This window comes from Lepidochelys kempii, chromosome 2 (genome assembly GCF_965140285.1).
Source record: "Lepidochelys kempii isolate rLepKem1 chromosome 2, rLepKem1.hap1, whole genome shotgun sequence".
NCBI classification, from domain to species: domain Eukaryota; kingdom Metazoa; phylum Chordata; order Testudines; family Cheloniidae; genus Lepidochelys; species Lepidochelys kempii.
The window spans coordinates 192,805,328-192,822,687 of NC_136381.1; the positions used below are offsets into that span (position 1 = coordinate 192,805,328).

Below are 17,360 nucleotides of genomic sequence, written 5' to 3' on the forward strand. Positions count from 1 at the left end.
ATCGTGAACAGGCTCTAAAAGTAGTAGCATGTGCACTTACAAAACCAAAAACAAACCTTACCTGAAATTCTTTGTGCTTTAAAGAAAAATACATGGCTTTCCCAGCAGTACCAAACACTAATGACCTAACTCTTCTGTATTTGTCCTACACAATCATTGGCAGTTCGTCTGTGTGTTGGTCCCTCAGTGAAAGGAATTTGAGCTATGCTGATTTATATGTGCTGAGAAGCCAATCTACAAGGCTGTCAAAATCAATTTTAAAAAACACAGTGGCACACACCTTAATATTTTAGGCAGAAATAATTTATTCATATTGGGTTCTTTAAAAGAAGGCTAAGAATGAGGCTACATTAGACACAGACCAGAGCAGAGTGACCTATCATAGCTCTACATCTTTTGAGAGCTAAAATATTGTTTTGACCCATCTTTAACTAGGATTAATTCAGACAAATGAACCAAAACACTTTGACATTAACATCTCACCTCCAATATTATTTTATACAAATGTCTGAGGTATTGATTTATTTTCTTTAGTACGCTTAAAACGTGCATGTTTTGGTGTTATGGAGCAGTATCAAGTATTAGTATTAATTTTTACCTTACCCTTTTAAATAATGCACTGTTGGCTAAGAAAATAATATTTCCTAGACCGGTTCTTCCTAAATCAATTTTTGTAACTCCATTTTCATTATTCAGTTAGCAGGTAAGAAACAACTAAAAATGCCCTCTTGCAACATGGATTTTAATAAGAATGTATTTGTTTTATCTGAAATTTAGAAGCAGTATTGTTAACTTAGAGCTTTTTCTTTTAATCTTTTTCCCCATTGTCCTTACAGCATAGTTGAAGAAGTGAAGTGGTTTGACTCTAAGAAGATGCTATGCACAAAGCTTCACATTCCTCTTGAGTTTCAAATCTGTTTTTGTTGCCTCCACAACCGCCATACCAGAATGGAGTGCAGACTTTCTGATCTTTGTCATAATGCCATTTCAGATTGTAATCTTGACATTCTCCTCCATCATGATCCACTGCACAAGCATCTAAAAAAGGCAAATAAAGGTTATGGTTAAAGTTTGTGAGGGAGAGAACCAAAATCATCAGAGCTGGTACTTCAGAGGCAAAGAATATTCTGTTCAAGCTGGCAGACAACAGAATTAGTAAGCTTTCTCAGGTCTTACTAGAGAACACGTTGTCTGTCTAGAACATCGCTGGTTGGAGGGAACACGATTCTATTCTCACTTCAACTAGTGAGGTTTTGAAATGAGCGGAGCTACATAGGGGAAAACAGAAGTGAAGGGCCATATGGTTTTAGTGTCTAGGCTGGTTTATAAAACAGTTATACCTGGTCTATAGTGATCAGGCAAATCATGTTAGCATGAACTGTTTAACTATGTAAAAACTGTTCTTATTTTATCCTATTGTAGATGTGTTCGTAAAGAGGTGTTACCAACCACATCTTCTTCCAGCAAACGACACTAAAGGTCATGCTTAACAGGAGAAATCCATGAAAGTCTCTGATCCAAGTTCAGTGGTGATAAGTTATAGTGGGAATACACTGTTCAGAAAATAGATATAAGTAGTGTAACCTGCAGCAATCTGACATACAGGAGGCCAGATTTTGACCACATTTACACCCGTGTAAATTCAGACTCACTCGGCTGAAGTCAAAGGAGTGACTCCAAATTTTCACAAGTGTATGAAATCAGAATCTGGCACAGAAGGAAAGCCAGGTATCAGGAAAGGAAACAGGAGGATGTAAAATAGTGTGGGACAATAACTTTATCTTGTACTCTCCATCCTACCCTTCTTCCTCATCAGCATGGATATGCTGAATTGCAAATCAGTGCCAGTTACAGCTCCTTACAGCTGGGAATCCCAAGCAGTGGTAAGTGTATGCAGTGAATTGATGGAACATTTTTTTAAAGTAGGTGGTAAGTGAACCAATGAAGTTTGGGAACTGCTAGATTATACAAGTCTTTTAAGAAGTTTATATCACTATCAATGAATTAACTTGAGAACCATAAGCTGCAGCTTGTAAATTATATTGTATTTGCATTGCAGCAGTTGATCAACATACAAACACTCCCCACACCCATGCATCTGCCCTTTGTCAACAGGAATTCTATTGGGTTGTAGATTTTCAAAAAGGTGAAGGGGAGCCACTAAGTTAAATGTGGGTAACTCTTATGGAATTTTTGTGACAATATATCTAGTAACTAGATCTTTAACTTTCAGCCTATTGCATCATATAAAGAAAATCTGCAATGAAATACACACAGCTAGGTGGAAAGTGAACAGTTATCACTGGCAGGGTATGATGAGCCTCTGTTTGGATGGGGACATACCTGATGGATGACTCAGTCCCTTGTGCAAGAATGGGCAGTAGTGGAATCATAGATGTACTGTCCCACATGCTAAGGCCTGTCATCCTAGAAAAGGTTAGTGTTCAGAAGAAGCGGCCCTGTTAGCTCAATAATAATAGAGCAATTTGCTGAAAGTGTCAATATCCTAGCAGGCTTTGAGGATTCAGTTTAATTTGGACTGACAAGAATTAGCTGCCTCTTTGTTTTGTTTAACTAGAACTGCAGCTGTATTTCTCTGATAAAACATTCTAGATCCAAGTTAAAGACTAAATGACAGCACCAGTTCTGCCCTCTGTTACACACATGGAAATAGCACAAAGCAAATTAGGCTGTATTTCATTTGTATGGCCAACAAAAAGCTTAAGAAGCCAGGGAACTGACTAAATACTATGAGTCTGAGACAAAGCCCATTGAAGGAACAGCAGTCTTTCCACTGACTTCAAAGGGCTTTGCCTCAGGACCTAGAAACATACCATAGTTAGCATATGCAGCTCCAGTTTCTACTGTCTCCTCTAAGTTTTCTTCATTCTTCTCTGGGACTTCTCCATATTCCTCTAGCTTGGTCTCTTTGGCATTGCCCTCTGTGAAATACTACTTCTCCTCAAAATCATATTTTTCTTCTTGTCTGACATTTACAGGTTCCTCCTGAGTGGCTTCTGTAATTTCTTCTATCATTCTGCTTTCCATTAGCTCTTCCAAATTCCCACCACTGTCAACTCCACCAAATTCAGGGAAAGGAATCCTGCAGGGGAAATACCTCACTTTAGCAATAGTTTGTATGTGAAGAAGATGCAAAAGGCTCATTCACTCAAGTTATTCCTAATGGAAAACTTTGGGCCTGATCCTGTTTCCATGAAAGCTAATGGGAATTTTGCCATTGCCTTCAAGGGGACAGGTCCCTTATTTGGAGAACAGGCTGTACATATGCAATTGTACTCCCCACACCCCTGAAACAATTCAGAAGGAGTTACCCTACCTCTCCAGAACAGCTACTTGCTGTTGTGAATCTCCTCGATTTAAGGCTTCACACTCTTCTCGCAGTTCTGGAGAAGGATAACTGTTCATTCCCCCTGTAGGAAGAGCACAGATAGCAAAGTGTAAAAAATGCATGAAATTATTCTTGTGAATTCAAGTAAGGATTTTCCAATAAATAAGCATAGCACAACTAGAGAAACTGGAACCAAGAGACAGGAGAAAGGGGAAATAAGTCCACAGAAAATAGCACTGGATATCACCCATATAGCCTGTCCAATAACTGAGGCTCAGGAAACTCCAGATTCACCTTGTGTAGATGCATCTGATTCTCTAATATACTGAATATCTTTTTATAGAAGTTGGAGCTTCTATTAAATGTATTCCTGGTGTGGCTTGAAATCAATGACAGCTTCGAAATTAGACTTGATGCTTTTATATTGCTTATCTCAAAATGCTTATAAAACATTAATGAATTATTCCTCATATCTGTGAAAATAGGGAAGTATTATCCCCACTTCACAGAGGTGGGGGAAAAACGAGATAGAGAGTAAATGATTTGCCAATGGTCACAGAGGAAGGCTGTGGTAAAACCAGGAATAGAACTTAGTTCTTCCTTGACTGCACACCTGATCCTCTTCAGAATTTGGCCCCAGACATCATTAGAATGTAATGTTTTGTATTATAGGTATTTCTATGGTGCTCATCACCATAGTATCAGAATGGAGTTTACCTTCTTTTGTATACTAAGTGTAGTAAGATGAGGCCCTGAAACAGGAACCCTTGTATCAGAGGCCTGAACTAAAGTAATGGTCAATGCTTTATGTTAGCAAAGTCAAGTTCAGCTGTGAGCCAGAGGCAGGCCCTGCTCACAGAAGTTGGCAAGAAGAAGGCTGCTAATTGCACGTATACACATATCTAAAAGGTATCAAGTACTAATAGGATGAACATGTGCAGAACATTCTGGTACAAACACATTCCACAGAGATAGTGAGGAACAGGCTGTCCCATCCTAAAGGCAGGGTCAAAAGGATAATATGATGGATAGAGTTGTTTGTTCGAACCAACATGTACCAGAAGACAGGCAGCACCTCAACACGCAGAGGGGTTTTACCTCAAAGCGTCAGGAATGATGTGTAACTTGTTTGTACCTGTGTATAAGAATGCATCCCTGAGTGGATAGCTTTGTCTGGCCTAGGGGGCAGTGGAGAGTCCTGCCACTGACTGAGCAGGTCCATTGTCAGGGGGCACATATTTGTAGTATGTCCTGTAGAGTCTATAGGGAACTATTACTGTGCTTCGTTTGACAATAAACCCGGGTGCCTTCGCACCTTATGAGAGTCTGTGGTCGTTGGGGGTTCTCTCGGGGTCTGCTGTGTCAGCTGTCTGCACAGAGGCAGGACAGCACACAGAGGGAACACACGCACGCAGCCAGCTGTTATCAACATTGAACAGAACAGAGCACCACACCGGTGACATCTGACGACACTATGCATGACACTATAAAAACTCAAAAACTTCTATTACTAGAAATTCTTGTGCTTCTCATGACTGACGGTGAATGTGCATTACTGATGGTGAAGCAATTCTCATTGCTTCAATAACAGAAGTAAGTTGGATTGTGTGCTACTGGGAGACACGACTAAACTTCTGAGCATATGCCATTTCAAGTTTCAGAGCCCTGCCCAGCTGCACTAGGTGCTGTTCTGCTGGGAAGCTCGAAAGCTCTGTCAGCTCGCTGCTGGTAATATAGTTTCCAAGTGCTAGGGTGAACATGATGAATCCTTGGCACTTGGCTTGCAGTGAGACCTCTCTCAGTTTCTGTCTGTCCCAGGAACTCGTCTTACTTCCAAGTATTGTAAATATGACCCTGTGTTGTCTCGGCTCGGGGGCTTTGAAAAATATATTGTCAATTGTCCATTGCAGAGCATTACCAATGGCAGATGGCCCTTCCAGCTGGTGAACAGATTCTTGGATATGTCTCTTCATCGAATGTTTACCACTGTACGTGATCAGATCAAACTCTTTGTTCACTGGGCTTGGGTTTCTGTTGGAGATAAAGCTTCGAGGAGCCTGCTGCACCAGTGCCACCCTCGCCCCTTCATCCGATCCCCTCGGCTGTGAGGTGATAAAGTGATCGAGCATGGTACTCACAAAGTCTTTGGCTCTCTCAAACTCATCACTGTCAATGCTGCCAGAGCTGTCCATGACATAAGTGATGTCCATGTTCACCATGACTGGTGGGGGAACTGTCACTTCACAGTTTGTATCTGGTTTGCATTTATCTAGGCAGGAAGCATTGAACTGTAAGCTATTTTACAGTGTAACAAAAGCAATCACTTTAAAACTGCAGTGAGGGTTTGTTTGTTTGTTTTTCATTTAAAAAGTTTGTCCTAAAAATTAATTTGAAAGCTCTTCTAAGTTGGTCCGATAAACTACACTGACTGACTCCCTTTAAATTATGTTCTGAGATCTCATGGGACATAACACAGCAGTAATAACAGAAAATGCCCAACATGTATTGAAGAGCTCATCTGTTTTTTCTTTCCTTGAAACCTAAACAAAATAAATGATACTGGAACAAACTCTATTTTTTATCTGACTATTGGCTGTCATTCCTAAATATAACTGTCCCGTCCACTCCCTTTTTCTTCTCCCTCCTGGAAATGTGGAAGTTATAATAAATGAGCCTCTTTTCCCAGAAGCATAACTCTATTTTGAGTAACTTCCACTAGAAGGAAAATGCCAAATTTTATCTTTTCTTTCACCACGCAGTGGACAACTAAACAGCATTTTTATTCTTATATCTAATTCTTACTATCTATCTTGGCTAGAAAATTATTGCACTAATATCCGGAGGACCTGTTGCTGTGAAGGTCAGTGGATGGATACAACAACACTGTATCAATTAACACTGATTTTTGTTAAGTGAAATGAGCAGCCTTACCATAGCAGAGTGTGCAATATGTGATGCTTTCATAGAATCATAGAATCATAGAATATCAGGGTTGGAAGGGACCCCAGAAGGTCATCTAGTCCAACCCCCTGCTCAAAGCAGGACCAATTCCCAGTTAAATCATCCCAGCCAGGGCTTTGTCAAGCCTGACCTTAAAAACCTCTAAGGAAGGAGATTCTACCACCTCCCTAGGTAACGCATTCCAGTGTTTCACCACCCTCTTAGTGAAAAAGTTTTTCCTAATATCCAATCTAAACCTCCCCCACTGCAACTTGAGACCATTACTCCTCGTTCTGTCATCTGCTACCATTGAGAACAGTCTAGAGCCATCCTCTTTGGAACCCCCTTTCAGGTAGTTGAAAGCAGCTATCAAACCCCCCCTCATTCTTCTCTTCTGCAGACTAAACAATCCCAGCTCCCTCAGCCTCTCCTCATAAGTCATGTGTTCTAGACCCCTACTCATTTTTGTTGCCCTTCGCTGGACTCTCTCCAATTTATCCACATCCTTCTTGTAGTGTGGGGCCCAAAACTGGACACAGTACTCCAGATGAGGCCTCACCAATGTCAAATAGAGGGGAACGATCACGTCCCTCGATCTGCTCACTATGCCCCTACTTATACATCCCAAAATGCCATTGGCCTTCTTGGCAACAAGGGCACACTGCTGACTCATATCCAGCTTCTCATCCACTGTCACCCCTAGGTCCTTTTCCGCAGAACTGCTGCCTAGCCATTCGGTCCCTAGTCTGTAGCGGTGCATTGGATTCTTCCATCCTAAGTGCAGGACCCTGCACTTATCCTTATTGAACCTCATCAGCTTTCTTTTGGCCCAATCCTCCAATTTATCTAGGTCCTTCTGTATCCTATCCCTCCCCTCCAGCGTATCTACCACTCCTCCCAGTTTAGTATCATCCGCAAATTTGCTGAGAGTGCAATCCACACCATCCTCCAGATCATTTATGAAGATATTGAACAAAACCGGCCCCAGGACCGACCCCTGGGGCACTCCACTTGACACCGGCTGCCAACTAGACATGGAGCCATTGATCACTACCCGTTGAGCCCGACAATCTAGCCAGCTTTCTACCCACCTTATAGTGCATTCATCCAGCCCATACTTCCTTAACTTGCTGACAAGAATACTGTGGGAGACCATGTCAAAAGCTTTGCTAAAGTCAAGAAATAATACATCCACTGCTTTCCCTTCATCCACAGAACCAGTAATCTCATCATAAAAGGCGATTAGATTAGTCAGGCATGACCTTCCCTTGGTGAATCCATGCTGGCTGTTCCTGATCACTTTCCTCTCATGCAAGTGCTTCAGGATTGATTCTTTGAGGACCTGCTCCATGATTTTTCCAGGGACTGAGGTGAGGCTGACTGGCCTGTAGTTCCCAGGATCCTCCTCCTTCCCTTTTTTAAAGATTGGCACTACATTAGCCTTTTTCCAGTCATCCGGGACTTCCCCCGTTCGCCACGAGTTTTCAAAAATAATGGCCAATGGCTCTGCAATCACAGCCGCCAATTCCTTCAGCACTCTCGGATGCAACTCGTCCGGCCCCATGGACTTGTGCACGTCCAGCTTTTTTAAATAGTCCCTAATCACCTCTATCTCCACAGAGGGCTGGCCATCTCCTCCCCATTTTGTGATGCCCAGCGCAGCAGTCTGGGAGCTGACCTTGTTAGTGAAGACAGAGGCAAAAAAAGCATTGAGTACATTAGCTTTTTCCACATCCTCTGTCACTAGGTTGCCTCCCTCATTCAGTAAGGGGCCCATACTTTCCTTGGCTTTCTTCTTGTTGCCAACATACCTGAAGAAACCCTTTCCAAGCGCTGATCCTGCTGCCTTTCCCAAATAAGCAGTTGAAATCTTCTAGTGTCATCCATCTGTTTTTAAAGCAAACATTTATTTATAAATTTATTTATAAATAGCTTAAACAAGAAGAACTGCACTCAAAGAATAGAACACTTTTCTGAACTAAGGGTATTTCTCTGCTGAAACAAACTATCAATAACTCAACAAGTTAATGGTTATAACACTGAACAGGCCCAAACTAGAAATTGCGTAACTTCTTGGGTATTGTGCCAGTTGTCCATGAGCTCCTGCAGCTGCTGTCCATGATTAGGACAATTAACATGTGGAGGAGGCAAAACATTCAGAATGGAAGGAAAAGTTAGCAAAAAATAACAAAAATCAACCCCCGCTCTGATAAAGTACATCTGAAATAAAACTTTATATAAATTCTGCATCCAAGTAGGAAGGTCTAGTAGGTAAAGTGTTGTACTAACGTTCAAGATCAGCCTTCAGTTCTGGCTCTGCCGCAGTCATTCTATGTGACTTTAGGCACGTTCCTAAACCTCTCTGTGCTAAGTTCCTGTCTGCAAAATGGAGATAATAGTGCTTCCTTTCTCCAACATTTTGTCTGCCTTGTCTGTTTAGACTGTAAGATCTTTAGGGCAGGTACTGACGTCTCACTCTGTGTTTGCACAGCACTAGGCACAATGGGTTTCAGATCCTGGCTGGGACTGTTAGGTGCTACTGCAAACAAATAACATAGCATGGTCTCAGGTTCTATGGTGTTTAACTAATATTTGGAGAACTAGAAGAATTCTTCCACTGTCTCCGCCTCAAATAATTCTTTCACAACAATGACAACTCCACTCACAATTACCATGTTCCCACTGACAAGTTAAGAAAAAAGAATCATCTGACTGGATAGCACAGAGTGCAGAAAACCACACTCTTGATCATTACAGTGATTACTTCAGGAAAAAAAATTGACTGCAAAATCCTTAACAAACATCACATCAACCATAATCTCTCCACCCGCCAAAAGAACAGCCAAACGGTACCCAAAAAAATCTAAGTACCGGATAGTGATCAAACTGGCAAACAAAGAGTGTGACATTGTAGTCCTCAACATGATGACTACATTAAAGAGGTCAACTGACAACTCTCTTACACCACCTACTATAAAGAACTCAGAAGACCCCACACCACAATTTACTCGGGAATTTAAGGATTCCATCAAATCCTTCCCCATACCACTCCAAGAGAAACTCCACAATCTCACCTACCCACCCAAGCAATCTTCTACATGCTTCCAAGATACACAGACAAGGGAACCCAGGCAGACCCATCATATCTGGCCACAGCACCCTTACTGAAGGAATATTGGGACTCATAGAACCCATCCTCAAATCACTCATCACACAAAAGGCCAGCTTCATCCAAGACACAACTGACTACCTCCACAAAGTCCACAATATTAACAGCCTCCCTTGGAACACCAACCTCACCACTATGGATGTCATTTCCTTATACACCAACATCCCTCACAATGATGACCTCAAATATTTACAAGACAATGGACAACCCTCTGATATCTACCCCAAACACAAACTCATCCATTTCATCCTCACTCATAACAATTTTACATTCAACAACAAACATTTTGTTCAAACCATGGGAACAGCCATGGGTACTAGGATGGCTCCCCAATATGCCAACCTCTTCATGGGCCACCTTTGAAGAATTGCTGGACCATTGCACCATGAAACCAATAATACATCAATGATATTTTTTATCCTCTGGACAGACAGCTTAAACTCCCAAATAGATTTTCACCAAAACTTCAACAACCACCACCCATCCATTAAGCTCTCTCTGGAACACTCCCACACTAGCATTGACTTCCTGGACACCACAATCAGTTTCAACAATGGAACCCTACAGACAACCATGTAGAAGAAACCCCCGGATCACACACCTACTCTCCATAGACCCAGTAACCACCCCAAACACACCAAGAAATCTGTTGTCTACAACCAGGCAATCAGATACCACAGAATACTCTCCAAGGAGCAAGTCCAGGATATACAGTTTAATACCCTTAAAATTGCCTTTGCCAAGCAAGGACACTGCACCAGAGAAATAGATTGCATCATGGAACCTGCCGCCCAAATGCCCCCAAGAGAATCTGCTTCAATTCAGAAATAAAACCCCCTATGACTGCACACCCCTAGCTGTCATCTACCACCCCACACTGGAACTCATACAGGATATCAAACTACCACCCATACTCAATGGGGACCCCATCCTTAAAGCAATCTTTCCTGAACCTCCCAATCCTGACCTTCAAACAACATCCCCCCCAACATCACAAGCTCATCATCAGGAGCAAGCTCCCCACAGACCAGGACACACCAACTCAAAGTGGCAGCAGACCCTGCCAGAACAACAGATGCAAAACCTGCAGACATCTCTCCACTGCTACAATGAGCAACACCCCCCACAACACACCTTTCAAGATCCATGGATCCTACACATGCCTATCACAACACATGGTGTGCCTCATCCAGTGCACTAAAATGCCCTAATAACAAATATATGGGTGAAACCAGACCCTCACTTTGCTCTCAGATGAACTCACACAGGAAAATGAGAGATAAAAACAACCTATTACCTCTGGGTGAACACTTTGCAGAAAGCAATCACTCTATATCTGACCTATCTGTCCTCATCCTCAAAGAAACCTGCACAACACTTTCAAGAGATGAGCCCGAGTGCTTAAATTCATAACTTTGCTAGACACTAAAAATCTGGACATAAGAATGGCCATACTGGGTCAGACCAAAGATCCATCTAGCCCAGTATTCTGTCTTCCAACACTGGCCAATGCCAGGTGCTTCAGAGGGAATGAACAGAACAGGCAATCATCGAGTGATCCGTCTCTTGTTGTCCACTCCCAGCTTCTGGCAATCAGAGACTAGGGACACTCAGAACATAGGGTTGCATTCCTGATCACCTTGCATCTTGGCCAATGACCACTGATGGACCTAATCTCCATTAGTTCTTTTTTTAAGCCTGTTACAGTTTTGGCCTTCACAACATCCCCTGACAATAAGTTCCATTGTATTGTGTGAAGAAGTACTTCCTTGTGTGTGTTTTTAAACCTGCGGCGTATTAATTTTATTAGGTGACCCCTGGTTCTTGTGTTTACCTAAAGGAGTAAATAACACTTTCCATATTCACTTTCTCCACACCAGTCACAATTTTATGTACTTCTATGAGATCTCTCCGAGTCGTTTCTTTTCCAAACTGAAACGTCCCAGTCTTTTTAATGTCTCCTCATACAGAAACTGTTCTATGCCCCTAATCATTTTTTTTGCCTTTCTTGGTAGCTGTTCCAGATCTAATAGATCTTTTTTGTGATGGGGCAATTTTGTTCCCCAGTCACCCAGTTCTGTGAGATCCCGTTGTAACTCTTTGCAGTCAGCTTTGGAGGAGGCAGCATGGGCCAGGGGAGCTGAGGGTTGTGAGGAGATGTGGGGAATACAAGAGCAGTTCCCCTGAAACTGTGAAAATGATATATTTTATTTCATTTTTTCTAGAGGCCCTAATCTAGCATAGTACTTAAACATGCTTAAATTCAAGCACTTGAGCAGTTCCATTGATTTCAATGGGATGACTCAGAAGCTTATAGGTAAGCATATGCTTAAGAGTTTGCTGGATTGGGGCCTCAATGTCAGACTATATTTAATAAGAACTGGAAAGTCACACTATTAAACTTTGTAATATTAATAGCAAAAGTGGGCCAGTTGTGAAGTTTCCATCCAAATTCAAGTTTCTAAACTTCAGATCCAAACCCAAGCCACTTCACAAGAGTGTTGGGATTCGGAATTCTGAACTGGCCAGTCATAAAAATAAACTTGACCCATGAAGGTGAAATCTGGACCTAGATCTGATCTTCCTCATGTTTCTGAGTGGTTTGAATTCTGTGTCCTAGTTTGGGGTCCATCTCTAGTTAAAAGTGAACTGTAAAGAGAAAATGGAATGGCAGGCAAGCTGAGAAATGTGACTTGACCATCCTTGCTAACTGAGCTGGGCACAGGAGATTGAGCAGAGAAATCCATTTTTATTTACTTTCCAAAAATTCTTTCAAACTACTATCCTCCTGCCATGAAATCTGTTTTTACAGGTTTGCTAATGATGCCCCATATTCATCATTCTGTGATACTACAGATACCAGAAGAGTCAGATGCCAGAAAAGACATCATAGCCCCAGGAGGGTTAGCATGAGATTTCTGGTACCTGTGGTGCCCAAGAGCCAATGTCTCCTTGTAAACCCAGAAGAGAGAGCAGATTTAAATGTTCAGAGTTCAAGAGAGCATGAAACTGTTAAGAGGTAAATGGGTGGGGTCCGTCCAATCTGCCTGGAGGATTGAAGCCAGTGGGTTCGGACGGCCAGCCTGGGACGACGGATCCCCTTCGTCCCCCTCCAGGCGGTGTCGAGAGGGGACCACTGCTCGGACGGCCCCAGCTCACATTGGGTGCATTTCCACTGAGGCGATGCACCACAACTGGCTCTGGGTCGGCTGAGCCAGTGGACGGTGTGAGGTCGGTAGTGGCCCCAGCGCACCGGGATTGGATCTTCTTCGAGTCGGGTTGCTTGGGAATGAAGCCCAAAGCTGGTGGTAAACTCCATCTAAGGCTAATTACTGGCACGAGACCGATAGTCAACAAATACCATAAGGGAAAGTTGAAAAGAACTTTGAAGAGAGAGTTCAAGAGAGCATGAAAACATTAAGAGGTAAATGGGTGGGGTCCACACAGTCTGCCTGGAGGATTCAACCCGGCGGGTTCGGTCAGCCGGCCCAGGACGATGGATCCCCCTCGCCCACCTCCAGGGGGTGTCGAGAGGGGACCACCGCTTGGACGGCCCCAACCCACATTGGGTGCATTTCCACCAAGGTGGTGCGCTGCAACTGGCTCTGGGTCGGCTGGGCCCATGGAGGGTGTGAGGCCGGTTGTGGCCCCCGGTGCACCGGGACCGGGTCTTCTTCGAGTCCGGTTGCTTGGGAATGCAGATTTAAATGGAGAGGGAAAGTAATTTTTTATGGTTAAATTAGAACTGATTCCTGACATAATTATTGGGTGCTAATATTATCACAAGAGCTTTAAAAGATCATATCAAAGGATTGGTTTACAAATATCTCTGTTCTTCACATCAGTGGTTCTCAACCTTTCCAGACTATTGTACTCCTTTCAGGAGTCTGATTTCAGCCCTAGGTGGCGGGGCTAGAGCTTTGACTTCAGCATGTATATCTTAGCTTCACAGGGACCCTGCTTGCCACCCCCTAATGCTGGCCCTGCACTTACAACTCCCCCCTCAAACCCATCCCACAACCCCCAGACTGAGAAATACTGATCTAGCATATAGAGCAGTGTAAACACATCAATGTCTGTATGAAATTACAGTTTGTACTACCTTTGCTAGTGCTTTTTATGGAGCCTGTTGTAAAACTAGGCAAATATCTAGATGGTCTACCCTACAGAAGACCTGTACATCCACCCAGGGGTACGTGTATCCCTGGTTGAGAACCACTGCTTCCAACTGATAAAATACATCAGTGCAATCGAGAGCTTTTTCATGTGTAGCTCTCTTTTAGAACAGTCTCCGTGTGCTATTACATAGTATCGTAAAACATGACATCAAAAGTAGCTCTAGAAATCAAAATTCCTTTGTCTCTTGAGTACTTGCCCTAAACGCTGCTACATACCATCAGCACCTTTAAATTGTGCCCTCCCTGCCCCCCACATTCAGCAGTTACCAGTCGCCTCTGGTTTGAACTTTCATTTTCTTGCCTGGAGGGTTCCTGACATTTCATGAATTTGGAACCCGGGGAATAAACAAGACTGAAATGTAGACAATAAATTAAAGTAAATCTGAGGCTTCACACTAGTCTTGTTTTGTTTGGATTACAGTTCCATATAGTCTTGCCCTTGGAAAGCATTTGTTACAGCAAGAATAAAATATATGGTCCTGAAATGTGTTTCTTTAGCTTGCCAGTGTGACCTTCCACTGTGGTGGTCAGACATACGCCTTTTACTCATCCCGTTGATTTTAATATATTGCTACACAACAGGCAGATTAGCTGTGTTTAATAATGGAAAACAGATTCTGATCCTTAACTTCTTAATGGCAAAATTCCTTGTGGCACTGGTGGTAATAAGGACTGCCTCTTAAAATGTACTGTGAATACATGTAACGTGGTGTTCATTATGAGATTTTTGTTACTGCAGTTATCTGATGCTGTTAACTTCACCTGCAGTGCTTGGGTACACAAGCTGCTTATGCCAGAAGGTAGATATCTGTGTTTCTGGGTTTTTTTCCCCCCTTGCATAAATTGAGGCAACACTGGGATAAACCCTACAGTCTTATTTTGAATCTATATGTTATTTATCAATTTTGTTTTGAATCTGTATTTATGACACCAGTGGGACTTTTGCTTGAGTAAAGAATGCAAGATTTGGCCCTATACGTTCTCGTTGAGAGGAAAGAGAATGAGGAGCCCTGGTTAACGTTATTTTCTAATTACTGCAAATAGATTATTTATTCTATTCAGGTTCTTATACTACATGTATTACTCTGGTACCTGAGCACTAATTGGTTGTTTCACTCTGCACCTCTCCAAGTTGGGGCCAGAGTGATTTCATAGTCACAATCATAGAATCATAGAATCATAGAATATCAGGGTTGGAAGGGACCCCAGAAGGTCATCTAGTCCAACCCCCTGCTCAAAGCAGGACCAATTCCCAGTTAAATCATCCCAGCCAGGGCTTTGTCAAGCCTGACCTTAAAAACCTCTAAGGAAGGAGATTCTACCACCTCCCTAGGTAACGCATTCCAGTGTTTCACCACCCTCTTAGTGAAAAAGTTTTTCCTAATATCCAATCTAAACCTCCCCCACTGCAACTTGAGACCATTACTCCTCGTTCTGTCATCTGCTACCATTGAGAACAGTCTAGAGCCATCCTCTTTGGAACCCCCTTTCAGGTAGTTGAAAGCAGCTATCAAATCCCCCCTCATTCTTCTCTTCTGCAGGCTAAACAATCCCAGCTCCCTCAGCCTCTCCTCATAACTCATGTGTTCCAGTCCCCTAATCATTTTTGTTGCCCTTCGCTGGACTCTCTCCAATTTATCCACATCCTTCTTGAAGTGTGGGGCCCAAAACTGGACACAGTACTCCAGATGAGGCCTCACCAATGTCGAATAGAGGGGAACGATCACGTCCCTCGATCTGCTCGCTGTGCCCCTACTTATACATCCCAAAATGCCATTGGCCTTCTTGGCAACAAGGGCACACTGCTGACTCATATCCAGCTTCTCGTCCACTGTCACCCCTAGGTCCTTTTCCGCAGAACTGCTGCCTAGCCATTCGGTCCCTAGTCTGTAGCTGTGCATTGGGTTCTTCCGTCCTAAGTGCAGGACCCTGCACTTATCCTTATTGAACCTCATCAGATTCCTTTTGGCCCAATCTTCCAATTGGTCTAGGTCCTTCTGTATCCTATCCCTCCCCTCCAGCGTATCTACCACTCCTCCCAGTTTAGTATCATCCGCAAATTTGCTGAGAGTGCAATCCACACCATCCTCCAGATCATTTATGAAGATATTGAATAAAACCGGCCCCAGGACCGACCCTTGGGGCACTCCACTTGATACCGGCTGCCAACTAGACATGGAGCCATTGATCACTACCCGTTGAGCCCGACAATCTAGCCAGCTTTCTACCCACCTTATAGTGCATTCATCCAGCCCATACTTCCTTAACTTGGTGACAAGAATACTATGGGAGACCGTGTCAAAAGCTTTGCTAAAGTCAAGAAACAATACATCCACTGCTTTCCCTTCATCCACAGAACCAGTAATCTCATCATAAAAGGTGATTAGATTAGTCAGGCATGACCTTCCCTTGGTGAATCCATGCTGGCTGTTCCTGATCACTTTCCTCTCATGCAAGTGCTTCAGGATTGATTCTTTGAGGACCTGCTCCATGATTTTTCCAGGATACTCAAGCCAGTACTGGGAATCTATAGACTAGAAACAAATCTCAGGTTATCCTGTTTATTTTTTGTATATCCATGTAATATAAAAGAACACTGATAAAGACACAAGCCTAATTCTCCTTTCAAGGGTTGCACTGGTGCAATTGGAGAATTTGGTCCATTTTTTTTAGCCATAAACATAAGAAGAAAACAAGGAAAGAAAAAGTGGAACCACTAAGCATTGAGGTTGAGGTGGAGATTAAAGATAATCTAGGTATGGGCTAACACCTAAATGAATGCTTTGCCTCAGTTTTTAATAAGGGTAATGAGGAGGTTGGGGGCAGTAGCAGGGTGGCTAATGGGAACAAGGATATGGAAGTAGAAACTACCAAATCCAAGGTAGAAGCCAGACTCAAACATTTTAATGGGATGAAATCAGGGGGCCTGGATAATCTTTATCCAAGAATATTAAAGGAACTGGCACATGAAATTGCAAGCCCAATAGTGAGTGGTTTTCATGAATCTGTGGACTCAGGGGTTGTAACCTAGGAAAGGAGAATTGCACATATCAAGTACCTATATTTAAGAAAGAAATAAAAGACCTGGGAAACTGCAGGCCCGTTAGTTTGACCACAAATGAAACAAAGATCTTAAAACAAATTTTGAAAGAGAAAGTAGTTAAGGATATTGAGATAAATGGTCACTGGGATAAAATACAACATGTTTTTACAAAAGATAGATCATGCCAGACTGACCTGATCTTTCTTTGAGAAGACAACCAATTTTTTAAAAAAAGGAAATGCAGTAGATCTAATATACCTGGATTTCAGTAAAGCATTTGATACAGGTCCACATGGGAAATTATTAGTTATATTGGAGAAGAGGGGGATGAATAAGAGAATTGAAAGGTGGGTAAGGAACTGGTTAAAGGGGAGACTACAGAGGGTCACACTGAAAGGTGAACTGGCAAACTGGAGGAAGGTTACTATGCAGTTCCTCAAGGACCACTCTTATTTAATATTTTCATTAATGACCTTGGCACAAAAAGTGGGAGTATGCTAATAAAATCTGCAGCTGACACAAAGTTGGAGGTATTCCCAATATAGAGGAGGACCGGAATACCATACAAGAAGATTTGGACAACCTTGAAAACTGGAGTAATGGAAATGGGATGAAATTTAATAGCACTAAGTGCAGTGTCATAGCTTTAAGGACGAACAAGAGTTTTTGCTATAAACTAGG

At 42.6% G+C, this 17,360-nt stretch overlaps 1 protein-coding gene across 1 annotated transcript in view; it reads right to left on the bottom strand.

The window, feature by feature from the left end:
- Positions 1-298: 298 nt before the first annotated feature.
- LOC144930175 (uncharacterized) overlaps positions 299-17,360 on the bottom strand; it is a 60,505-nt gene continuing 43,443 nt past the window's right edge. Inside the window, exons 23-26 of the mRNA XM_078851330.1 lie at positions 8,101-8,176; positions 3,338-3,431; positions 2,835-3,103; positions 299-1,038 (exon numbers count right to left, since the gene is read on the bottom strand). Of these exons, the coding sequence (XP_078707456.1) occupies positions 2,953-3,103; positions 3,338-3,431; positions 8,101-8,176 (321 nt within the window). The 3' untranslated portion in view covers positions 299-1,038; positions 2,835-2,952. The remainder of the gene's footprint in view (positions 1,039-2,834; positions 3,104-3,337; positions 3,432-8,100; positions 8,177-17,360) is intronic.